At 34.3% G+C, this 27,425-nt stretch overlaps 1 protein-coding gene across 2 annotated transcripts in view; it reads left to right on the top strand.

Annotated features, from left to right (window-relative positions):
* LOC150080680 (high mobility group protein B3-like) overlaps window positions 1–27,425 on the top strand; it is a 194,236-nt gene that overhangs the window by 152,877 nt on the left and 13,934 nt on the right. For both annotated transcript variants that reach the window (XM_090380959.1, XM_090380960.1), the window contains exon 5: window positions 14,210–14,319. In XM_090380959.1, the coding sequence (XP_090237085.1) occupies window positions 14,210–14,319 (110 nt within the window). The remainder of the gene's footprint in view (window positions 1–14,209; window positions 14,320–27,425) is intronic.

The following is a 27,425-nucleotide window of genomic DNA, read 5'->3' as shown; positions in this document are numbered from 1 at the left end:
TAAAATAAAACTTCCTGCAGTCCAATCTAAACATCCCCCCCCCATAACTTGAATTTATGTCCCCTAGTTCTAGCATCATTTATAATCTTGAAAATTTTGTCCTCATTCATTTTACTGATGCCTCTCAGAGCCTTAAACACCTCAATCAAATCTCCTCTAAGGTGTCTAGTTTCCAAACTCTGCAACCCACATATTCGAGGTCTTTCTTCATAAGGATGCCCTTTTGCCGATCTCACCAGGCGAGTTACCCTTCTTTGCACCCTTTCAAGAAGCTCAATGTCTTTCTTTAGGTGCAGTCTCCATACTTGAACACAGTATTCCAAGTGTGATCTAACATAAGCCTTATATAATGGGATTATCACGTCCCTATCTCTACTTGCAAAAGTTCGATAGATCATCGATAGGGCACCATGGGCCTTCCTTGCAACCTGTTTACAATGCTCAGAGAATTTCATGTCTGACCGTATCGTAACACCCAAGTCCCTTTCCTCCAGTACTGGGTTTAGTTGAACTCCACCAAGTGAATACGTTTTTTTGGGATTACTGTTTCCCAGGAGTAATACCTTACACTTTGTTGGATTAAAGCACAGCTGCCATTTTTCTGACCATTCTTGAAGTCTATCTAGGTCTCTCTGAAGAAGCTCAGCTTGACAGTGATCATTAACTACTCTACCAATTTTAACGTCATCTGCAAATTTAGACATCACGCCCTCTATCCCTTCATCAATGTCGTTTATGAAAATTAAAAACAACAGTGGTCCTAATACTGATCCTTGGGGAACCCCACTTCTTACATCAACCCAATCTGAGGAATAGCCATTTATCACAACCCTCTGCCTCCTGCCCTGAAGCCATCCTTCTATCCATCTAAGGATTTTCCCAGTGATTCCAACCTGTTCCAGCTTATAAAGCAACCACTCATGTGGGACTGAGTCAAAAGCAGTGTCGAAATTATTCCCTAAATCCAGCTCGTGAGTGACCCTTTCGAAATAGCGAACCAGATTTGTTAAACATGATTTTCCCTTTACAAAACCATGCTGAGTATCCTTGAGAATTTCAATTCGATCCAAATGATCCTGAATTCCACCCTTGATCATTGCCTCCATGATTTTCCCTACTAAAGTCAGACTGACAGGTCGATAATTTCCAACTTCACTTTTAGAGCCACCCTTATGTATGGGAGATACATTTGCACTTTTCCAATCCAAGGGAATCTCACCAGAGTCTAGTGATGCTCGCATCATCATCATCATCAGCCATTTTCAATCCACTGCAGGATGAAGGCCTCTCCAGCAACTTTCCAGTTCCTTCTGTTTTGAGCACTGGCCATCCATTTACTACTCAAAAACTCATGAATTTCATCTATCCATCTCCGCCTTTGTCTTCCAGGTTTTCTTCTAGCTCCTCTTGGGTACCATTCTGTTATTTTCTTAGTCCATCTGTCATCATGTCTTCTAGCTATGTGTCCTGCCCAAGACCATTTCAGTTCTTTAGTTTTGATAAGAATGTCCTTTACTTGAGTTTGCTGCCTAATCCATGTGTTTCTCTTCTTATCTAACAGTCTGATTCCCAATATAATTCGTTCCATTCTTCGCTGTGTAGTTCTCAGCTTCTCTTCCATTCTTTTGGTGAGTGCCCAAGTTTCACTTCCATAAGTCATGGTGGGGAGTATACATTGGTTCATTATTTTACGTTTCAGACAAACTGGGATATTGCTCTTCAGTATGTGACTATATTTCCTGAATGCTATCCATCCAAAATTTATTCTTCTCTTGACTTCCAGCCATTTATCATTATTACAGCTAATAACTTGTCCCAGATAAGTATATGACTCCACCTTTTCAATTACTGATCCTTCAATCATTATTTCCCTTTCTGTGGCATACTTGTTTATCATTACTTTTGTTTTAGCCATATTCATCTTTAGTCCAAAATCCTTACTAACTGTGCATAACTGATCAAGATTTTCCTCTAATTCTTTGGGATCGTGGCTTATGACCACAATGTCATCTGCAAATCGTAAATGGTTTAGGTACTCTCCGTTCACATTGACTCCTTTCTGCGACCAGTCTAATCTTCTGAAAGCTTCCTCAAGGGCAGCAGTAAACAGCTTCGGAGATATTGTGTCTCCTTGTCGAACTCCTTTCTCGATTTTGAATTTCCTACTGTCTTTGTCTAGTCTAATAAAGGAGGTAGCACTCTTATATATTTTCTTCAAAATCATAATATATGGGGTATCTATGCCTTGTCTTTCCAGTGCCTGAAAACATTGCCTTATGCTGTATGGAGTCAAAAATGCCTTTTCATAATCCACAAATGCCAGGCATAATGGTGTTTTATATTCATTTGCTTTCTCCATTAGCTGTGATATTACGTGAAGGTGATCCATAGTTGAGAATCCTGTCCTAAAGCCAGCTTGCTCTTTCGGTTGATTCTCATCAAGTATTCTTTCTAATCTGTTAGTAATGACCCTTGTGAAAAACTTGTAGATATGGGATAACAAGCTAATTGGTCTATAATTTCCAATTTCTGATTTATCTCCTTTCTTATGCAGCAAAACTATGATTGCATTATTCCACTGCTTAGGCGTCACACCTTTTCTAATGCACTTTGTGAAGAGCCTTGCCAGTTTTTGTGTTATGTCTCTTCCTCCCAATTTTAACAACTCTACAGTAACTTCATCTTCCCCCGGGGCTTTCCAATTCTTCATTTTCTTCAATGCATGTTCTACCTCATCAGGAAGAATATCGGGTATGTCGTATGTGTTGCTACTTTGCAATCCATCTTCCCCACTGCTGGTATCATTCCCTCGCTCCTTGTATAATTCTCTATAGTAGTCTTCTGCTATTTGAATTATGCCTTCTCTGCTGTTTATAAGTACACCATCGCTATTCTTCAGTTTCAGTATCATTTGTCTTTCTGTATTACTGCTCGTGGCTGCTGATTTAAATCCTTTGTTTTCCCTTAATGCTTGTTCTACTTTTCTTGTGTTAAATCTTCTTATGTCCTCTCTGAGTCTCTTTCTAATGGCTTTGCATAACTCAGTATACTCAATTTTCTCCCTGTCAGTGTTTTTCTTGCTCTTCATTTGTCGTCTTTGGTTCATCATGACAAGTGTTTCTTGGCTAATTTTTTCTTCTTTGGATTTCTGTTTCCCTATAGGTTTCTTGGGCTTTATCACTTTCAGAAAGTTGTAATATTCCTCATCGATATCTTGGTCCTGAGCAGTCTGCAGAAGCTCAAACTTGTTCTTAAGTTCCAGTACATACAGCTTTTTCTCCTCCTCTGTTATTTCAAAGACCTTTGTATTATTTACTCGAGTCAGTTTTTTCCTTTCCTACATCTATATCAAGTTTACATCTTACCATTCTGTGATCACTTCCAACATTTACCTTATTCAGGACGGTAACATCATTCACAATATATCTTCTTGTTAGTGAGGATGAAGTCGATTTCATTAGTTGTTCATTAGATGCTCATTAGATGCTCGCATAATTAGCCTCAATGGTTCAATGCACTCGCTTGCCGCCTCTCTTAAGATTATAGGTTATATTCCATCAACTCCAGGAGCCTTACTGGTCTGTAGGCTCGAAAGTTTTTTCATTAAATAATCTTGCGAAATTTCAATATCATTAATTACATATTTTTTAACTTCGCTCCCACAATTTCCCATTTCCACAAAAGGCTTTTCATTTGTTATTAATGATAGTTTAAGTAGTGTTTTCTTTTTATTTCACTTGTTAATTCTTTAGAACCAATAATTATAAAATATGTTAACTTATGTACATATGTATAAAGAAGTATGCAAATGAAGCAATATAAGCAATAACATCTGTCCGACTGAGTCAAAACGATACTGAACAAAATGCAAGACAATGTAATGTATGTTCCCGCACTCTCTGCGCAGTCAATCAGCATGCAGTGAAAGTTATTCATCTGCCTTCCTAAGTCCCGTGTGTCTTTCGAAGTACTCAACTGTGAGCAGAATTTTTCATATTTCAAACCGGATTTGTGAGGGTTTACTGTATTTAGACATGGTGTTAACATCTCATAACAGCCATTCTGATGAAACTGAAATCGTTAGAATTTTCTGAATTTGAATAACGGAAGGTTTTTTGTTATTGATGTTAATGTGGGAATAAATGAAAACTGATATAAAGGAATACTGCTCTGAGGAATAGAATGGAATTCTGTTTTTCAAGAATGTATTTAGCAGAATACCCCATGGGCTCACATCTGGTGAGTATGGGCTTGGCAAACCCAGGATCCTGAGCTGGATATCATCATTCTTCTCTTCTTGCTTTCTTTCTTGGTGATTCCCTTCTACTTCTGACACACGCTCTCTCTCTCTCTCTCTCTCTCTCTCTCTCTCTCTCTCTCTCTCTCTCTCTCTCTCTCTCTCTCTCTCTCTCTCTCAGGGTAATGTGGGAATTTTTTTTTTTTTTTTTTTTTTTTTTTTGGCTGGTGCAGCATAAGCCTCAGGCTTCCTTGCACCATATGGCTAATAATAATAATGAGATTTCTAGATATTTTGGATGTTACATCTCTTCCTCAAGAAAATAGAAATTCAAAGTAAAGGGAGCTAAATTATAAAAATATTTTTGGTGATCTGAAAAATTTTGTGAATATTTTACTCTAGGAAGAATCAGACAATTACTGTTAATTTCAAGGGTAGAATTTCATTCAAATCTCAAAAGCTGAACAGAGTGGACCTTCATGTTAGCTATTATGGTATATTTTGAAATGACTTCATAAGATATGGTCTGACTTTCACATTAGAGATCATGCTTTACAGTATTGAGGATAGTGGATTTCATTTATCAGTTTTACATTGATATACAGAACTTTGTGGATGAAATATACACCTAAGCACCTGGTATGGTAACAAAGGGATTATCAGTTAATGAAGACGACAAAGAAAACTGAAAATCGCAGGATTGTTGGTTTCAGAAAAAGCAGAGTGTTGGCACAAAAAAACAAAATCTAATTATGCTTTCTGCTTTTTATAATACCAAAACTGAATGACATCAAAAGTCAAGTGGGAGTAGTTTCACCTTGATGAAGATGGCAGACTTACATTGCAAATTATTTTGAAAGAAGTTGCTTGTTCAGCTAGTAGAAGGTGTCTGAAATACTAGTAAGAACATTCTTTCTAGAAGTAGGCTCCCAAATGTAGATGTTGAAGACAGAATGGATCCTTATTTTGTGATGAAAATCGAATTGAGGTAAACAGGTCCACAAATTGGCTCTTGTAAACAGGAGTGGGAATACACTGCTATTCAAAGAAAGTGCATCTCCTAGGAATTTCACATTTCTAACCCTTTTTTGCAATGGTATGTTACATTAATGACTAGCATCACAAATAGAAATGTAAACAAAGATATTTATTAATAGTTAAGGCAAAGCTAAGTAATATTTGATAGGCTCTCAAAATATTCCAAAATGAGCATTTGCAACCTTTATACAACAGTTTTGGTAAACAAGACAATTATGGCTGAAATCTTATCAGAAGCCCTCAGTTTGCTTCAGTTTATCATTTTAAATGGAAAACAAAATGAAAAGTCCACCAGGTGCACCAGGTGGTTCAACTAATATTTAGTTGAACCACCTCTGGCCCTGGTGACAGCAGCACACCATCAGGGCATTGACAAGATCATTTTCTGAAGATAATCAACTGATAGTTCCTGGGTGGTTCCAAACACGAATTATGGCTTCCTGAAGTTCGCAAAGGGTCTTTAGTTTTTATGGCAACTGCAGATTCCACACAATGCCAACAGTTCTCTATAGGAATCAGGTCCAGGCTGTTTCCTGGCTAGCTAACAATTGTAATGGACCGTTCTTCCAACCATTTTTTTACCTATAACAAATGTAAACACGTTACTGTTGAACCTCTAATACAGAAATGAAGCTAAAGTAACTACAGAAGTGCCTACTTACCCTTTTCGCCTGATCACAAGGAGCAGAGTCATCCTGAAAAATGCAGTTACTTGGCAGGTTGAAATGGTCTCTAATGGTTGGCAGCAATTTGCCTTCCAATTTAGCCAGGTATCCATTGGCATTTACAGTACCTTTTATAAACTGCAGGGGATACAAAATGCACGCCTATATCATTTGGCTAGTAGGGAATTTCACTGTAGACACCATCCAGACTGTATGGTATTCTTCACCACGTCTACGGTGAATCGTGTCCCATCAGAGCCATGCAGGTTGAATTTCTTCTCATCCGAGAAAATAACTGACTTCCACTGCTCAGGAGTCCATTTGACATGCTCCTTACACCAAATTAATGTGGCCTTTTCATTTTTTGTGTGAGGAGGGGCTTCTTCTTAGGATGACAGGCTACAAGTCCATTTTTGAAGAGGCATCTTCTGATTGTTACTGCACTTGCTACCACTCCTGTATGTTCTTCCCATTCTCTTTTCAGCTCAGACAAAGAAGCTTTATGGTTTTTAAGGCATAAGTGCTTCAAAACGCGGTCCTGTTTTGGTGTAGAGACTCGTTTGCATCCAGTTCCTTTTTTCCTATCAGAGAATCAGTATCCTTGAGTTTAGAAAGAAATCTACTCACTGTCGACTGATTACAAGACACTCTATAAACAATATGACGGGAAGAACATCCTTCCTCACATGAAGCAACAATAGCATCTTTCATTGTGGCGTCAACTGCACGTAACTCACCATCCTGACAAGCAATAAATGACTGCAACCCTTGCAGAGCGTGCTTATATAGCTGATGCAATATTACGTATCACCTACACGTGTTAATCTTATCTGATGCAATCTATAAGAAATATTGCGATGTACTTATGTTATTTGGACATCAATTAGAATTTTAAGGGGTGGTGCACTTTCTTTGAACACCAGTGTATATAAGTAATTGTGCTTCTACGTAATTGAGGGGACTTTTAGCTCCGTTTTGTGAGAGAGATCTCTATAATCGTCATAAGGCAAATTGTTCTAAACATCTCTACAAAGTTATTTCCAAAACAGTAGTATAAAAGCTGTTTCAAAATAGCAGTTCCTTTCCAGGAAGTTTTCCAGATGAAGTCCTAGGGCTCTGTTCTGAGATTGCTAATTTAGAATGTGGTTTTGGACATTCTAAATTGGATGAAGTAAAGTATGATCTTTGATGTGAAAGTCAGGCCATACTTGCCAAAATCACAAATTTGATCATCTCAGGTAAAGAGACCTTGAGTTCCAGGCTAATCTAGTTCTTTCGGGCCGTATGAAACTTAATAAGTTTGCATATCACCTTCCAAGGCAAATTGGATTATAGATGCCTCCTGCCATCGTGATCAGTGGACAGAAGATTCCACTGGTTCCCCAACTAAAATACTTAAGTATTGGATGACTGTTGAATTTCATCATGCACCTCAACTACTTTGACTACCTACAAAAATCACAAACAGGATTTCGAATTAATATGTAGCAGATCCATTGGGATACCTGCTCAACCAGAGGTGTTACTTGTAAATTCTTACCTACTATAACTTTCGCCACCGGCAAGACCATTAGAAGATGGTTCAGCCTTTTTTTTTTTTTTTTTTAATTACAGGACAGGGATCCCTTCACTTGGCTTTTTCAACTAGGCCTATCCATTTCTGTTACTGTTCTCTTTTTAATGACTCAAGAACCAACAGATTTTGCCAGAGGAAATGAAACCATCTTGTTGAAAATAATCTCCTTTTAATCTTCGAAATTTTGCTTTGGAATTTTTTTTACTGAAAGGAAACAATTAGCAACTGAATTGACTTGAATGCATCCTCCTTTATAATTTCTACAGGTTAAAAATCAACACAACTCCAGTCACTTTGACTCCTGCCGTTTAAACATAAATTTAAAGGATCTGGCATTATCTTCTTGCTTGCTATAGAAACCATAAACACTGCTTCTGTAATTGTTAGAGAAGATTGTTATATAGCAATAAGGCAACCGACAGAGATGTTGAGAATATCGGTAGGAAGCACGCAGAGTATTCTTCATGACTATTTGCATATATGAATTTGTGCCTGCTGGGTTCCAAGACTACTTCTGAGCAACAGCAAAATTCTCCACAAGGTAATAACAGCAGATGAAACATGACTTCATCATTTTGACTCCGAGTAAACAAAAGTTGTGGTTTCTGCAGGAAAGGTTATGGTTGTCCTTTTTTTGACATTCAAGGAATGGTTTACCACCATGTTGTGCTACATTGTACGAATGTTGCGGGTTCTTACTGCAGAACTGTACTGCAACTTTGCTGGATCACATTTGTTGCAAACAACCACTATTGCATGCAGGTGGGTAGATCTGCATGCAATAGTGGTTGTCTAACATTAATATCAAATATGCTCTTCTCCACCCTACACTGGCTTTGCTCTGTGCAATCTCCCCCCCTTCCCCCCCAAAAAAAAAAAAAGTTTGAGCTCTCAGGGAAATTCTCTGTTGTCAAAAGAAGTTGCTATAAAGACATAGGAAGCAATTCTCAAATGCATGTCAAAAAATGGCTTCCAGCATGTTTTGAAGAATTGCAGAAATATTGTAATAAGTTAAGTGCAGTTCATCAAATGGGGACTACTTTGAAATGGACCATCTAAATATGGATGATCAATACACTTAGGTTGTTAAAATAATAATAATTAAACTCTCATAAATGAATTTTACAAATTTCCTTATCCTACTCTTAATCTGTTCAGATATTTGAATGGATTAAAAAGATAAAAGAAAAACATACATTGAGATCAGATGTTTACATATAGATCAGATATCTTGTAGTGCCGAAAAAAGAAAACGGCAAGTCATATGGTTACTGTATTTGTTTAAATTCCCCATTTTGAAAGTGAATTCTGTACTTGATATGTTCTTGTTTGTACTCTGGCACAACCACCAGGTCAGAGGAGTTTACAATAAATAATCAATACAAATATTAATTGCATTTAGCAGTCGCTGGCTTTGAACCTCAGTCCACTCAAAGAGCACATGCTAGTGCACTCTTTCTCCTGACCACTCTGGCTATGTCACGGATTATACTGTGTTTTACATTTATTTAATTTAAATTAAAAAACCTCACTATGGCTCCTAAAGTTAATAAATGTCATACAGAGAAGAAAAGAATAACTTTAAAGCTTAGTGACAAACTTGATATAATCCAATCTATTACATTAGGGTCACCCAGAAAGTTAATTCATATTCCCATGTATGTTATTGGATCTGTAAATTGCATGTGTTCTCTGGTCAATTTGCCTGTTCTGCTGGATGAAACCCCCAGTTTCTGCGGGGGGGGGGGACCCTGCTATCTAGGTCTGAGACCGACTAACTCAGCCACAGAGTGAAAAAAGCCCATAAACGTTCCTTGCATCATTGATGGGATTCAGACTCAGGCCTCTTCCACCCACTGTGCTACCCACGCAGACTAAACTAAACTTGATAAAACAACGAAAATAGAAAGACGAAGTGTTTAACAGGAGTGTATTAAAGACAGAATATAACATTGGATTGTCAACGGTTTTATGTGCAGTTAATAAAATTGCATTCTTAATCTCTATTTCTTATTTAGCCTCATTATCTCTGCATTAAATGTATTAAAAATAAAACTTTCTAGATAACCTAAAAATCTAAATAACGGCACCTTGAATCTGCAAAGGTGCTCTTATTCTGAAAGTCTACTATAGTTTGTTAGCTATAAGTTAAACTAATTGTACTACTGCTAAAGGTAACACATGGATTTCATATATATATATATATATATATATAGTATATAAAACAGGTGAAAAAGGTAAAGAAAGGAAAAGGAAAAGAAAAAGAAAATAGAAAATAGATGTACCTGGACACGCAAGGCTACAGAACAGGATACAACTATAAAATAAAACATAGAAATAAATGATAAAGGACATAGTAAGATGGGAAAGTTATTAACAACAACGTGCCATGCCTAATGGAAGAAGATATGAGAAGAAAAGAATGTTAAGATCCTAATAAATTAAGTGGAAAAAGTGGCTGAATTGATAAGCCAAATCATATTTACAAAAGCTAGAAAAAAGTGGTAATTAGTGCATATTAAAAAAAAAAAAATAGTAATAAATAAAAATGAAAATAATGAAAATAAATTGGTACATAGATCAGGTATTTCATCAGGGGACTACACCCGATCATGTACCAAAATACTGTGTTTCTATACAAACCCATGCCAATGGAGGTAGCAATAAATTAAAAAAAAAAGAATTAAAAAATTAAAAATTAAAAAATGAATTAAAATTAAATTTTTTTAAAAAAATTTTAAAAATGAATTAAAATTTTTTTGAAACCTTCATAAACATGAGTGAGGTAGCCCCAACGCAGTGTGTATATTTTAAGTAAACCGTTAAATTAAAAGGTGTAACAGGCAGCAGTATAGAAAAGGGAAGTAATACAAGGTATGGGTGGGAAAAAATAGTAGTAAAAAAAGAGGCAAAAATAGCAAGAATAAGAAAAGAAGGAATGTCCGAATCACCCTCGTATTGCACTAATAGTTCAACGGACGGAAAAAGCAGAATAGAAAGTATAAAGACGTAAAGAGAAGGAAAAGATTTTAAAGATACTAGGCAAGCTGGGTTCGTAAATACCCAACCTCTTAGAGAGGGCCTTGGCTGTGAAGATGTTAGTAGAAGAGGAAAATTAATACCGCTAGCCTGTGAAATATCAGATGTAAAAAAAAAAAAAAAAAAAAAACTAGTATAAAGAAGAATAAAATTACATACCTTTAAAATTATGTAGCATCAATTAGTAAAATGCATAATAAACATGATTAATAAATAGAATACAAACAAGGAGAGGTTGCTTAGTAGAAAAATAATAATGGACGCCCTCTATAATTAAAAGTGAGGAAAAGGTCCGAATAATAATTAAAAATAATTAAGCAAAAATAATTAAAATAAAATAATAATGGAAAAAATTAAATAAATAAAACTTAAAGGGTAACTTAGAAAGTGAAAAGACATGAGCATCATTCAGAATAGAAGTCATATGATGTGATCACTTTCAAAGTGGTGGGAATACCACCATTTAAATTTACAACTATACATCTGTACAAATTATCATGTTAACCCTAATCAAAATGAGATATAGTGAAACCGAATTTATGTTTAATGAAGTTAGAAAGATTTTTAATAATACGATTTATAAAATTAATAGGAATATCGTTTAAACATAATTTGGTATATAGGCCGTTTAAAGCTTTGATAAAAAGTGTTTGATTGCTGCTAAGATACGCAAGACGTAAAATTTGTGTACGAATGATATTTTTATGAACTGTAATGGAAATATTAGAGTTCCAATTTGTTAAATAAATAATGTTGAAATTAAATTGACTTCTTTTATCAAATAGTTCCAAGGTATTACGAAGAGGTGAATTATTTAAAGTAATGCTTAAATCGAGAAAGTTTGCGTGTTGGTTACCATTATTTTCTTTGTTTAAGGTTAAGTTCAGTAGGATATATCAAAACTGAACTTTGTTAAGTTCAGTAGGATATATCAATTTTAGCAATATTTTCGAAATGATAATTTAAAATCAAGATATCATCAACATATCTAAATGCGAAGAAATTAAGGTTTGGATTATTATTAGTATAAAGATCTTCATAGTAATGTAGAAATAAGTTAGAAACTATACTGGAAATTTGTGAGCCCATGGGAACTCCTATTGATTGCCTATAGGTATTACTGCCATCGTAAATATAGTTATTAAGAATACATAAGTTGATATAATTATTCCAGACAATCTCATCCACGGGTAGAACGTGCTTGTATTTAAGATATAATTGATTGAGTACAGAGATAATTAAATGATGTGGTAAGGAAGTAAATAAATTAGTAAAGTCATAGGTTTCGATACTAAAGATTTTGGCATTAGAATTGAAGATTTTAATGATGTTGCGGTTATTATTAATGATCCAGGTGGATGGAATATTAATGAAGATGGTAGTTAGTAGTTTAAAAAATTGTTTACCTGGAAGATAACAACCGCTTTTTTTGGCACTAGTGATGAATCTAAAGCCAACAGGATCTTTATGGAACTTGGCAATCATATATAGGAATGGTAATGTAGAATTGCGCATTTTGGTATGTAGTTTTTTATGCAAAGCTATAAGTTTTTTGATGGTCGCATTAATGCCAAGATTACAGCGTAAAAATGTGGTATTGCTGTCGACTTCCTTTTTAAGAGTAGTATAGTAGAACTGCTTACAAGCAGTTCTACTATACTACTCTTAAAAAGGAAGTATAGTAGAACTGCTTACAAGCAGTTCTACTATATTCACTTTCTCCTCCAAATGAAAATAGGTATTGTGTAAAACCACAATTCTTCATATGGCAAATAGAAGTCTTCTGCTTAACATTTTTGGAAAGTTTTATGCAGCATTATAATCTTTTATGGGAACATTTTTAAATCCAATTGAAGCATTTATTGGAACAGATCACCAAGCTGTTTCACATTCACAAGCTGCTTTTCTTGTTGACATTCCTGGACTGTGCTGTATTGGAATTTGGATAGGTTCAACATTTTCTGGAGACGAAAGTTGCTGTCTGAGGTCATTTTTATTCCTATACACAGCTTTCCTCTTTAAACTACTGGAATGGAAGAAGTATAGAGGTTCAGAAAAAGGCTGAAATCTCCCTGTAGCAGTTACATCTGTTTTTTTTGGGGGGGGGGGGATGCTCGACTTTATTTTAGCCTTCTGCTCATTGCTCTGGTGTTGAACACTTAGAGGTTCATGAGCACACAATGGCATGACTTATTCTAGTTAATTTTCCAGGAACTACTTCATAATACCCCCAGCTTTTAAATGAAGTTCAACTAATAGTTCAGTTTTAATTAATGATACAGATGTGTCTGGATTCTGTGTACCATTCTGTATAAATGGTTTTATGATTTTGTAGTATGGTCATCCCTCGATTTGCACAGGGAAAACACTTTGCAGTTCAAATCCGTACAATGCAAAATGTAGTTTATATGAAATAATGAAGTTTCCATTTCTATACACAAAATAATTAAATTGTAAAAAAAAAAAATAGCCTTTATTCACAAAAAACATTTAAAATTTTACAGTTGTTTTCATTTACAAAAAAATACAAGTCCAAAAAATTACTTGGTAATACAACTGTATTTTTAATCTACATCCATTGCTTCTTCAATGCTGTCTTGCTGTGAGAAACTTGCAACAGTAACCAGTGGATTCTCACAATTCCGGTGAACTGGTAAGGAGCTTTTTAATATTCTTTTAAAGCCCAAGGAGTTTGTGATGTATAAATTAGAAGTGGTTTGCACTGAAATTTATCCTCTGTATTGCTACATAACAAAAATGTTAACCTGTCTTTTGAAACTTTGAAATCTGGAGAGGGTCTCACTTCGTCTGAAATGAATGTTTGACTTGCCATACACTTCCAAAATAAGACAGTCTCATTAGCTTGAAACACTTGACTTTCTAGATATCCCTCAGTCACAGTAATATTCTTTAAAGTTTTCAGATACAAGGAAGCAGCTAATTGCACTGGCTGCTTCACCCATTAATATTAGATTGTGAAGATTTTAATGCTTTTTAAAATTTTCAAACCAACCCTTTACTAGCTTGAAAGACTCCTACATTAGTGGATGGACCAGGTTCTTGCAAGTGAATAAAAATTTTCAGAGCGTTGGTGCAAATAACATAAGAACTAAGAGGTATTCTATTTTGATTATGATCCTCTATCCAGAGTAATTTTTTCAGTTTTCTCTTATAGGATTTCTCACTTTTGTAGTGTTTTTTTGCAGCCAGTGATATTGAGCGGGTAACTGAAGTTTTAATATCCTTGGCATTTTGTCTAATTTGTCATATGCTAGATTCATTTAATCTTTATTTCTTGACGAACACTACAATCTTTATACTGTTTTTCTAACTCTGCAATGGTTTTTAGTTTTTCTTCTAAATTAAAAATTTTTTTTGTAGCTTTCTTTATTTTAGGCCCTGTATAATAAACGTATTGTACATATATATTACACACCTTTTATGTACATAGGAAATAGTGAAGAACTATCATTTTCATACTGAATGGGATGCGTCAACAAAAAAATATTTTATCTTATTTGAAAAGAAAACTTTTTCTTTTTATAATCGAAAAATTGTGTATCAGCAAAACTAAACTCACCGTGCAAATCGAGGAATGGCTAATGGAATGGAATGGTAGTTTTGTTAGTAAAAAAATACTTTGCTACTTGTAAGGTGGAGAACGATGGAGAAATATGACAGAGGAGGATAAAAGGCCATATGTAGAAAGGCAGAATGAAGAAAAGTTACGTTATGAGCAGTGTATGGAAGAATACAGAAGGAAGGTAAGATTTTTTGTCAATTTTCATAATTTTTTTTTTTTTTTATGTAGTGAAAGTTCTAACTTAATTACAATCAAATGGCTTTAATATATAAGTATCTACCTCTTTATACAAAAAACAAAACCTTACATTTTTAGACAAATAATTAATGCTACTTTTGGTATTGTCTACAATCTAATTGAAGAGTTGAGGTGATGTAAAAATAATATGCCAAATGTTTCCCTTTAATAGCCAGATTCAGTGCTGAGATAACTTGTTTTACTGCATGTGTTAAGTGTGTCGAAATATGAAAGGCAGGCTCCTAATTTTATAAAGTAAAAAAATAAGTTTAATATAACTTCAATCATTGAAAGTTACAGGTAAAATACCAACATATGCCTTTGACATGCGTACAGCCAAAACGTTTTCAGGCTAATAGAATTAACCTTCTTAGTTATTATGAGGGACAATATCAAGAGTGTTTATAGTGGTATTTATTATTGTGCTCAATTCATGTTTTAAAAAATTTAAATGGCTTACCTCAGGTTTCATGGGATAAACTTGCTTCATTCTAGACTATTAAATTTATATAGTGTATTTTTAAAAAAAGATAAAAAGAAAAGGAATTTATTGCAAACCTTGAATGTGATACCTACTACAAAAAAAAAAAACATTCAAAATTCTTATTCCAGTTGTCACTAGAAAAGGTCCATTTAACAGCTGTTAAATTGTTAAATGTACCTTTAAATGCACTACAGCCAATGATCTGATGAATTATCACTTTAAATCTACAAGCATAAATAACTTTACTTACTTTATTAAATAACTAAATTGTACCAATGATGACATACGCATAAAACTGTAGTAGCTTAGAAGTTCCCAAACCTTTTTAATGTCACAGGAAAATCCATATAAAATGTATCGTTCTAATGTTATCACAATATAGATTCCACTAAAAGCCATTAAACATCATAACGTGTTTTTCTATTCATGCCAGCAGGAGTAGGTTTATTTGTGGGTTTTTATTATTTTTTTTTTTTATTTTAACAATGTGCAGTGGAACCCAAAACATTTAGTAGCTTCTACAGTGGAAATACGCATGCTGAAAAAAATTTCATATTTTTAACTAAGTGATTTATATACGTTACCACTAATAAGATAACTGGCTAATGCATTACTATAGATAGCAATATGATATATAACAGGGGGTGGCCGTCAAGTCAATTGCAGCTTTAATTTCGGTCTATCACGACGAATTTTAAGTGTATATATATACAATAGATTATTCAAAATCTAAATATTATTAGAGTCGATTCTGGTTATTTGGGACACATCTGGAATAGTGCATCGTGGCCCAATTAAGCAGCTGCCCCAATTATCTGAAGTTTCACGTAAAAAAAGTTAAAAATACAATGGACCCCTGGTTTACAATTGGCTCACTGTACGATCAAATCACGTTGTGGTGGACTCGCCATAGTAAAGTACCGTTCACTATACGATGTGTGGTAAGCACCGGTCATTGTGATCATGTTTGTGAATTGAATTTTAATTCTATTAAACAGTGATTCTAATTAGTGAAAATAGGAGGAATATTATCCACAGGCTATAAAAGTAAAGATATATTAAGCACAAATTTACCCTTTATAACCTTACCAATTAAAAAATTAAATGATACGTGAAAATCTGAAGAATATACGTGATAATTGGAATAATTAATATGTACATACTAACTAGTTGACATTTCTGTTCGTTGACATTTGTGGGTGAGGGTTAAAAAATTTAAAACAGTAAAAAGATAAGCAATTAATAACAAAGAACACAGCACATGCAAATTGCAAGTAACACAATACACACAAGTGAGAACAGAGTAACAAATTACGAAGCTTTAAAAATGGAAATGAAGAGAAGATTCTGAAAATTATTTTTTTATAATTGAAGATTCCATGGAAGTGTAAACACATTTCACCCTAATAATCCACAGAATTCCAGCTGTCAGTATTATCGCAAATTCAATAAGATCGAGTTTACTATCTGTTTATGATAGATTGCACTAACAGAAAAGCCCAGGTGACTGCTAATTGTTTTATGGTTGTGACCTCCAGAAATCTGACCAAACCACGTGGTACGGTCAGAGACAATCATAGGGTAATCTCCAGTGCCACTGTCTCCTGCCCCGATTAAGCGAAGTGAACCCTGGCTATTTTCTCGATTGGGTTCTGTTTTTTAAGATTTGCCCCAAATAACCAGAATCCACTGTATACACTTATTACAAATCCATTGAACCGTGTGACTACTCTTGTCGCCGCTACACTTGTCTAGTAAAAATTCATGCTGTTACATTGTGGAGAGCATAGTGTACATGTCGAATTCATATTTAGCTTACTTAATATTAATAACTGGACAGTACTTATATGTTACTTTAATACCCGTTGATTTAAAATGAATACTACATTAAAGAGTAAAATGTATCATTTTCATGAAGAGTGGGAACTAGAATACTTTTTTGTAGTGAGAAAAGAAAAATGTTGTTTGATTTGTTCTTCCGTATCTAGACCCAAAAAAAGGTAATTTAGAAAGGCACTTTAACGCGCACTCCATGGTAAATACCAATCGGATTTTCTGCCTAATAAGTGACCTTAGAAAAAATAAATTAAAAGAACTTAAGATTATTCACACAACAAAATTTGTTCCTGTAATTTGCAATCTAAAGCAGTAGCTGTAGCATCATTTAAAGTGAGTCATCTTGCAAAAAAATGCAAACCATTTTCTGATGGTCAGTTGAAAGATGCATTTTTATAAATAACAGATTCTCTTTTCAAAAATTTTAAGAACAAAAATGAAATTAAAAGTGCTTTTCAAGATCTGCAATTATCTCGAAATACCACAGTATTTCGAGATAATTGCAACTTGGAAAAAATGAGTAAAAATGTAAGTGAACAATTGCATACTTTCTCATATTGCTAATTGTGCATCCTTTTATTTACAAATAGATGAATTCACAAACATTGGTGATACAGCTCGATTGCTCGTTTTTATTCATATGGTTTTTGACGATTCTGCCACTAGAGAACTGCCGGGTATGGTTTCGTTAAAAGAAAGAACTATAGGTCTTGATATTTTTAACGCATTCAAAAATTTTATTGAAAAAATTAAATTGCCACTATTTAAGCTTGTATCAATAACAACAGATGGAGCTAAAGTAATGTAAAGCAGTGCAGTAAAGTAAAGCAGTGCATATTAATAGATTCATCGTATTGTGCCAAAAATATGATGAATTCCCAGATTTTTTGAGTTACCAGTGTATCATCCACCAAGTATTAGCCAGCAAAAGATTAAATACTAAAAGTGTTATGGACATGGCTTTCAAAATCGAACTCCATCAGAGGACAGTCTCTTCAAAGGAGAGTTTCAAAATGCAACTCATTGAAAATGAACGAGATTTGATATTACACACAGATGTGAAGTGGGTGAGTCGAAGTAAGTTTCTACAGAGATTTTGGAATTTGCTGAATGAAATTTAAAAAAAAAAAAAGTTGATCAAAGGGGAGAAGATTATCAACAGCTGCAAGATACAGGGTGGTTGTGTGATCAGGTTTTTTTGGCAGATTTTACCAGTAAATTAAGTGATCAGAATTTGGAATAACAAGGAAAAATTAAAAATGTTAAAATTAAATATAAATATCAATTTTTGGCAATGGCTAAGGATCTCAAAGAAAAACAATTTGATCATTTTGCAAATATGCAATATCATTTGCAAAAATATCCTGTTTTTGAATGTAATAGCAAGAAATATGTTTCTGAAATTAAGGGAGTTGTGGATGATTTTGAAATCAGATTCGGTGATTTTAAAACAACTGAAGACATTGTTCGATATATTTCTTATCCATTTAATGTTGACTTATATACGAAACAAATTGCAGAAAAAATCGCTGAGATTTTTCACATGAAGAAAAAAAATATTACTTGAAAATGAAATGATTACAATTGCAAAACGATATCTTCCTAAAAGCCAGATAGTCAGAAAAAGACTTTTGGAAATATATTTGCCGAGAAAAGTTACCAAAATGTAAAAAAAATTCAGTGACCTTTTAAATTCTTGTTTTAGTTCCACATAGCTATGTGAATCGGCCTTTTCGTATTTGAAACAAACAAAGACAAAAGAATCGCTCTACTCTTACGGACTTGCATACAGAAGATTCTGTACGGTTGGCCTTATCACAGTATATCCCCAATTTTGAAAGCTTGGCAGATGATATGAAGACACAAACTTCACATTGATTAAAAATTTAAGTAGGTATGAATTTAAAATAAGAATTTTGAATTGTACAGGAACTCCCCGACTTACGTAAGTTGGAATTTCCCTTATGCTTGTGCAGCACTCGCAACTGTGCTCGCTGAATTGATTGAATCAAAAAAGAAATGTTCGACAAACATGTAAGTAGAATTATTTGTTGTGTTTATTTAATTTTTTATCTCGTGCACAGGAAAAATTACAAAAGCGTGCAATTTAAAAATATTTCAAAATTATAAAATTACAAAAAAAGAGAGAAGACAGGTATAACGTCAGTAAGTTTTACCTCTCGAGCATCGTTGCCAGAATCGACATCTTCAGCTGTAAGTACGCTACTGCGGAGGTTTAGAAGGGGTCAGCCGCTCAACCTTATGAAAAAACATTAATGGATGACTGGACAGCGGCGTTTTTCTTTTCGTTGTAGATTTCTTTGTAGCAAGCAAGCAAGCATATCATTCACCCCTCTGTTAACTTTTAAGAATTGTTTGCTGTCAGAATTCATCTTCTCAAACCTTGCCATTGTCATCTCTCTGGCGATGAAGCGTCTCGGCTGCTCATTTGGTTCATCTTGAGTTTCATCAGCATTTTCTTCTTTCACTATCGCTGCCTGCAAGTCAGTAAGTTCTTCGTTAGATAATTCCTTCTCTTCTTCCTCTAACCCTCCCCCTCCACATCTTTGGCATCAACCTCCAACTGAAGTAGCTCTTCAACCTTTACAATCTTATCTGCAACCTCTTCATATGATTCGTCTTTTTCAAATCCTTTGAAGCCTTTTACGTGCCATGGGCATATTTTCTTCCATGCACCATTTAAACAACTTGAGTAATTTCCGCCCAGGCTTTATTAATGTTTAAGATGGTGTGTAAATATTGTAAGATTTCCAAAAGTCCTTAATGTAAAATTTTTCTCGCCGTCTACTGCAGACAATGCCTGAGTAACTGTTGTGTGTAAATAGTATGCTTTTAAATTTGAAATAACATCCTGATCCATAGGTTGGATGAGTGAAAGTCATGTTCGGCGGCAGAAATATGACTCTCACATTCGAATTGAAATCATGTAGATGTGTAGTATGTCCAGGAGCATTATCTAATAGAAAGGAATTTCGTCTTTACAATATTTTTCAACCTTGGAAATGAAGCTGCATTTAAACCAATCTTTAAAGAGAGATATTGTTATCCCTGCTCTCTGGTTCAATCAGAAATGCATGGGTAGGATGGCTTTATTGATGCCCTTAAATGCATGAGGATTTCCAGAATGGTACACAAGCAGTGGTTTAATCTGTAATCTCTCGCTATAAGCCCCAAGCAAGAGCGTGCCACTATCTTTTACCCTTGAAACCTGACAATTTATTTTCCTCTGGCAATGTATGTTCGATCCGGCATTTTTTTCCAATACAGAGCAGTCTCATGAACATTGAAAATTTGCTGCGTTGAATAGCTGCCTTCATCAATAATTTTTTCCAACACATCACGAAATTTCTCTGCAGTTGCAGAATCAGCACTGGCAACTTCACTGCATACTTTTAACTTCCTGGAAACCAGCGCGACGCATGAACCTTTTAAACCACCCGTTTCTTACCACGAATTTGGGTTGGAGTTCACCGTACTTATCCTTAATATAAATACTTGTTGCTTTTGTTGAATGGTCATTAGACTCAGTGGTACCCACTTCTGAATCTGATTTTCCATTCATATTATTAACAGCTGTTCCATCTTCGATCTAGCACCTGAACACTGTTTTGTGATCACTGTTGATCTTAAGTGCATTGATCCTTTGACATGTTCTTTTATACATGCACTGTCCTTTAAAATAGTATTCACTGTTGAAGTGCCTCATTATAGCCTTAGATGCTAATGTGCCATAAAATCCTAGAACAAACAATGTTGAAGCAGCGAGACCTAATTCCCTTGCAACAGATGACAAACTTTGTCCTGCTTCGTACTTCTTAATCACTTCCATCTTCATTTCTAAATCAATTTTGTTTCATTTTCTGGCACTTAACTTGATGTAATAACTTGATTTAATGATTTTGAAATTTCACATGTTTATTTAATGAAAAAACTTTCAAACCCAAAGGCCAGTAACGTTCCTGGGATTGATGGCATATACCTATAATCTTGAGGGAGGCAGCAAGTGAGTGCATTGAACCATTGAGGCTAATTATGAGAGCATCACTGGACTCGGGAGTAATTCCGTTGGATTAGAAAAGTGCCAATGTATCTCCAACACATAAGGCGGTTCTAAGGGGAAAGTGGGGTATTACCGGCCAGTCAGTCTAATTTCAGTAGTAGAGAAAATCATGGAGATAATGATCAAGGGTGGAATTTAGGATCATTTAGATAGGAATGGAATTCTGAAGGATACTTAGCATGGTTTTGTAAAGGTAAAATCATTTAACTAATCTGGTTAGCTATTTTGACAGGGTCATTGAAGAGCTGGACTTAGGGAATAATTTCTACATAGTCTATTTGGCTTTTAGCAACATATTTGACTCAGTCCCACATGAGTGGTTACTTTATAAGCTGGAACGGGTTTGGAGCAAGAGGCAGAGATTTGTAAATGATAAGTGGCTATTCCTCAGATAGGGTTGTCTTACATCAAGTTAAGTGGGATTCCCCAAAGATCAGTATTAGCACCACTGTTATTTTTGATTTTCATAAATGACATCGATGAAGGGATATAGGGCGTGGTGTCTAAATTTGCAGATGGTGTAAAGATTGGTAGAGTAGTTAATGATCACTGCCAAGCAGAGTTTCTTTCAGAGTGACTCAGACAGACTTCAGGGGTAGTCAGAAAAATGGCAACTATGCTTTAATCTAGCAAAGTGTAAGGTATTTCACCTGGGGAACAGTAATCCCAAAATAACTTATACACTTGGTGATGAACTAAAGCTGGGTGTGGAGGAAAGGGATTTTGAGTGTTACGATACAGTCAGACAAATTTCTTTGAGCATTGTAGACAGGCTGCAAGGAAGATCCGTGGTGTCCTATCAATGATTTATCGAACAAATGCTAGTAGAGGTAAGGACATCATAATCCTGTTATATGAGGCTATTGTTAGACCACACTTGGAATACTGTGTTCAAGTATGGAGACCACACCTAAAAAATACAGTGCTTCTTGAAAGGGTCCAAAGACAGGTAACTCACCTGGTGAGATCGGCAAAAGGGGGTGTCGATATGAGGAAACCCTTCAAATATGTGGATGGCAGAGTTTGGAAATTAGGCACTTTAGAGGAGACTTGATTGAGGTGTTTAAGGCTCTGAGAGGCATAAGTAAAATGAATGAGGATGAAATTTTCACGGTTATAAATGATTCTAAAACTAGGGGGCCATAATTTCAAGTTACGGGAGTAGATGTTTAGACTGAATTGCAGGAAGTTTTATTTTATCCACCGAGTCATAAAGTACTGGAAAAAAGTTATCTACATGGGTGGTAGAGGCTGACAGTTTGAAGAAATTCAGAGGTCACCTGCAAGAAGAGGGAAATGCATAAGTTATCTATTTCCTTTTCTGTTATTATTTATTTATTTATTTTATTTTATTTTTTTTCTTCTTATTTTTTTATTATTTTTTTTTTGTCTGGTTCAGCATAAGCCATAGGCTTCCTTGCACCATGTGGCCATTGCTAATAATAATAACATTCTGAATGTAACATTCCTGCGGTCTTTACAATGTGTTATCTAGAGCCTGTATCTTACAAAATAGAAACTTTACTCATACATAAGTAGCATTGCAATGCAAGTGAAATTTTCATATTGGTTTTTTAAAAAAAATATTTTGTAGAGTGCCTCTTTTAAATTGTTTAGTATTAAAATGTTAATATAATTTTATTGTTTAGAAACATACCTAATGAACTTACCTTAAATGGTCAATGTTTATTCAAACTGTCATTTTTCAATAAATTGCTTTGTGCACTTGGATTCACATTAGAGTATCTGGTATCCATTAGCTAGCCTTGCTTGTTCTAATGGAGGTGGAGGGGGGAGATACACATACAAGATAGAAGCACATTTCTGACTAAATTTATTAAAAATATCTGAACATACTGAATAAGAGAGACTATTTATTTTGTAACCTAGATTGTATAGAATTTTTTATAGTATGTGATGTTTTGGTTGCACATGTGCAACGGTTATTTTCTGTTGTTGATAATAAGTAGTTTAGATTACTTTATTACATTATTTTTAGGGTGTCAGTTTTTGAACAAAGATCTATAAAACATTGCTCGTTGTTGGAATAACTCAGATGGAGGAAAAAATCACCATCTGAGAATGTAGAAGTGATGGCTGAAAAAGCATTATCAAGACAGGATATTTTAATGGTACAAGATAGGATATTTTATTGGTACACTTGGAATACTGTGTTCAAGTATGGAGACCACACCTAAAAAAGACAGTGCTTCTTGAAAGGGTCCAAAGACAGGTAACTCACCTGGTGAGATCGGCAAAAGGGGGCATCATATCGACGCCTCCTCTTTTGCCGTCATTAATTGAAATACAAAGACTGATAAAATAAAACTACAAGTGTGGGAGTCTTTGTATTTCAATTAATGACAGACCTGTCTCTTGCATTATAGCATATTCTTGCTGATTGTCAAATAAGAATTGAAGACATATAGCTTTTGAAATTGGAATATTTCAAACATGAACAGTATAGTAGTTGGTGATCACTGCAGATCAGACTATTTGGATTTGCCAAAGAACTCGATTGTGATTCGGGATTTCGAAAAAGTCAAGACAAGTGATGAAACGTGGTATTATCTTTTCAGAATGCTTCTGAATGGAAATTTCCCGGGTTACCCAGAATCAAAAAATTCTGTTTAAGGGTTCAAAAGAGTTATTCTAGAATTGTTTTGTCTGTAAAGTCAAATTCATTATGAATTTATACCAGTATCATAAATTCTTTGTCTAAATCAGGGTTTCCCAAAGTGTGGATCGCGGCCTGGTACCAGTCCACGAAAAGAGATTACTGGTCTGCGAACAACTTATTTGAAATATACCTACATAAAACTATAAGAAAATTTCCTTTCCTAAAAATGTCAATTCTTATGTAAACAAAGAAATGAATTGCCTATATTTTATTTATATTTACTGATGTTAAAATGAATACCTAATTGCATTATTATTGATATGTTAAACGTCCTAATGGCAATGTCATTATTTCCTGAAAATACGAGTATAATTATTGAAAATACATTAATTTATAGCTATAGGTGGACTGAAAAAAAAAAAAAAAAAAAAAATTTGCAAACACTGGTCCGTGCTTGAAAAAGTTTGGGAAACCCTGATCTAAATCATTATCATAAATTCAGCATTCCTTTGTTCATTCATGAATCCATTACGTAATGATTTTGGATTCGTGAATCCAAAATCATTACGTGTTCAAGCGGGGCAGTCAGAAGATGTGACCTCTGGGTGAGTTAAAACTGGATAAAAATGGTTAAAATTAGTTTAAAAATTACTCCATGGCAGTGATTCTGCTTGTCGTGTGGCAATTTCTGAATACCTTTCCAAACACTCAGCATCCTCCATATTCATCTGTCCTTTGTGCCATATGAGTTTTATATTTTCCCAAAATAAAGAACTCAAGGAGATGAAATTATAAACTGTTAAATCTAATATTTCAGCACAAATTCCAAACGACTAAATAGTTAATAGTTTATTTGGTTCTTAAAACAAACACTCAGTAAAAGAGATCAAAGCCCTTATATATCTAAGAGAAAAATGCCATGAACCACTTACACTGTAACAGGCTTGGAGATTAGAAATAGACATTAGTTAACCATGAATGATATTAAGCTCACAAAACTGAATGTTGTATAAATGTATCAGATATAAAAATTAAATATTTTTTTAAATATTTGAGTAACTGCACAGGGACTAATAAATTCATTACATTAGCTAATGCCAAAGATGCATACTGAAATAATTTCAAGGGATGTGTTGGAGTAGTTAACTATACAAGAACACTAAGTCTTAATTTTCTATACCAGGGGTCGGCAACCTCCAGCTCACCAACATGTGTAATCTGGCCCGTGGTAGTTTTAAAAATATATAAAATAAACAGCCTGTTGAAGAATATATATCATGAAATTATGTTTATTGTAATTTTTATTATATTTGCTGTTATTAAATTGTTTCAACGTTTTGATTGTGCAACTTCTAATGAATCATTTGAATTTCTGCCATATATCACGACTCAAGTAAGCAACAGTGTTGCCAGTTTTATGAAGGTATTTATTGAAACACATTGCAAAATTGAAAATCTAAGATTATTAAAGTTTTATAAAATCTTTAAAATTATCATTTTCAATTTAATTCTTTATAATTACAGTAGACTCTCGATTTTCCAGGATAGATGGTAAAAAAAATTCCCGGTTAATCCAAAAAAAAATAGTGTCTCAGAGATACGTTCCTGACTTCTTACGTAAGTCGAGTTTTATGTAACTAGGGAACGACTAATAAAATATTGCTACTGTATCCCTGAAATGCCAAAATTACAAAAAAACTACATGATATCCTCAGAAGAATGAAGAAAAATAGTTATATATTTTTAATTAGTTCAATTAAAAACTTTATCTGGGGACAGCGGTGATATAGCCAGAGTGGCACATAAGAAAGAAAATATAAAAGGAAGAAAAAAATGCATGTTATTGTACTGTAAAAACCGATATGTATTTCATAGCCCTGGTTATTATAGTTGACTTCATTGGTGCCAATAGCTTCACCACTTCTCGTATTCTGTCTTTCTCCTTTGTTATGTTCACCATTGCCACTGACAAATCTGAATTCCGCACGATACTTGTGAATGTTTGGCCATTTTCATACCTCCTTATTATTTGAATTTTCTGATCCAACTTGATCACTTTCCTTTTCTTGATTGATTTACTAGTACTGCTGTCACTTATTCTCTTAGTCAGCACCATGATAACAGTCAAAATTAAATTTTCTGAAAAAAAGCTTCACAGGATTAAAGCAAAAACTGACTATTATCACCCCATGCAAGCTCACATTTTACTAAAGCTCATTTCTGGAGGTCACTGCCATAAAACAATTTGCACTTTCCAGTTTATTGGGCTTTTCTATTAGCGTAATCTATTATAAACGGGTAGTAAACTCGATCCTGTTGCATTTGCGATAATACCGATAGCTGGAATTCTGTGGGTTTTACGTTATTATGGTGCAACGTGTTTCCCTTTCACTGAAATCTGCAGTTATATAAATAACGTAACTTAAGTCCGAAGCTACGTCAGTCGGGGACTTACTGTATCGAAAAATGTTCAGCAACCTACGTAAAAAGTATAGTGATAGATAAAAAATGAAGACTTAACACACACTACCCGCGCATACAATACGATGCTTCCCTTTATTTTTTACAATGTTGATTTTAAATCTAATAGCTTCCCTTCTTTTTCACAATGTCACATATTGTTTGGTCACCAACATTATAATGGTTCATTAGTGATTTAACGGATGCACCGTTTTCAAACTTTTGAATAATTTCAAGTGTTTGTTTAATTGAAAACACAACTCTTGTGTTTGCCCATCATTTTCACGATTTCTAAAAAAAAGAAAAAGTTACTGTAAAAAAAAATTCCGACATCCCTGACATAAATAACAAAACAAATTTTGTCCTTTTGCAGTGTGATTGAACACAACAATTGACGTGACGCACTAAAACAAACTAAACATTTGATCTTTTTTTTTTTTTTTTTTTTTTTTTTTTTCAGCAGCAGGGGTTGCAAGATAATAAGCACAATATATATCTGTTTATGCCTATTCTAGCTATTACTTGAATTTTATGATTTCTGGTTGATTTTTTTTTTTTTTTTTTTTTAATTTGGAGTCTTTAATTGTCCCAGTTAATCCGATCCTGGTAAATCGAGGTCTGCTGTATATACTATAATTATATTTTTGTAATTTTATCTTGAATTTGTATTTTGTTTTTCTTATTAATAAAATTAATTATATGTACATGTGTGTATAAATATTACAATAAATGACATAAAACTGTTTATGTCAATTTTTTTTTCATCATACACCATTTTAATAATTCTAAAAATTGTAGAAAGCTGAAAAAAATTTGGCCCGTCATTTAAAAAGGTTACGTACCCCTGATCTATACAGTAATGTCAGAAGTGTCGTCAGTAAAATGAGTGAATTCAAACTGCTGGTGTTTCGAACTAGCATGCAAAACATGTTCAGATATTTTGCATGCTAGTATAAAATCTGTATATTGTGATATAGTTGGAAGCAAAAGTATAATGAGAGTGGGAGTAATCTACAGGCCAAGTGATTGTGAAGATTATGATGAGAGCCTCTACATGCAAATGAAATGGGCAAGTTAGCATCATTGTCTTATTATGGGTAATTTTAATTTGCCTCTAATTGATTGCAACAAATGGGAAGGAAACTTCACATGGGGGGCAAAATTTTTAAATCGACTAGATCGGTAGTGTCCAGCGTACGGCCCACCGGTCGTATCTGGCCTGCTAATCAATTTTATATGGCCCGTGCAGAAAGTGAACTAAACAGCATTTTAGAGAGTCATGGCACTGCATGTACATGCAAGCGTCGAGCTGGACTGTACAAACATGTACATGTAGTTCAGTGCAGTCGTATGTATGCTAAGTACAGTTGTGTACATATCAATCTTTTTATATTGTGAAATTTTCTATTTTGATATAACTTGTTAATTGTATTGAATTATTATTAATTGGTATTGAATTAAAAAATTATCCTTAAAAATGGTCCGAAAGAGGAAAGTCAATTTGGAGTGTCGTGTTTTTAATCAAAGGTTTACTGAAGACTATTTCTTCATTGAGTAAGGTGAAAATGC

Source organism: Mastigoproctus giganteus, chromosome 9 (assembly GCF_048544385.1).
Source record: "Mastigoproctus giganteus isolate SK-2022 chromosome 9, ASM4854438v1, whole genome shotgun sequence".
Taxonomy (NCBI): domain Eukaryota; kingdom Metazoa; phylum Arthropoda; class Arachnida; order Uropygi; family Thelyphonidae; genus Mastigoproctus; species Mastigoproctus giganteus.
The sequence above is the reverse complement of the archived record's forward strand: the minus strand, read 5'-3'. Positions and strand labels throughout refer to the sequence as shown.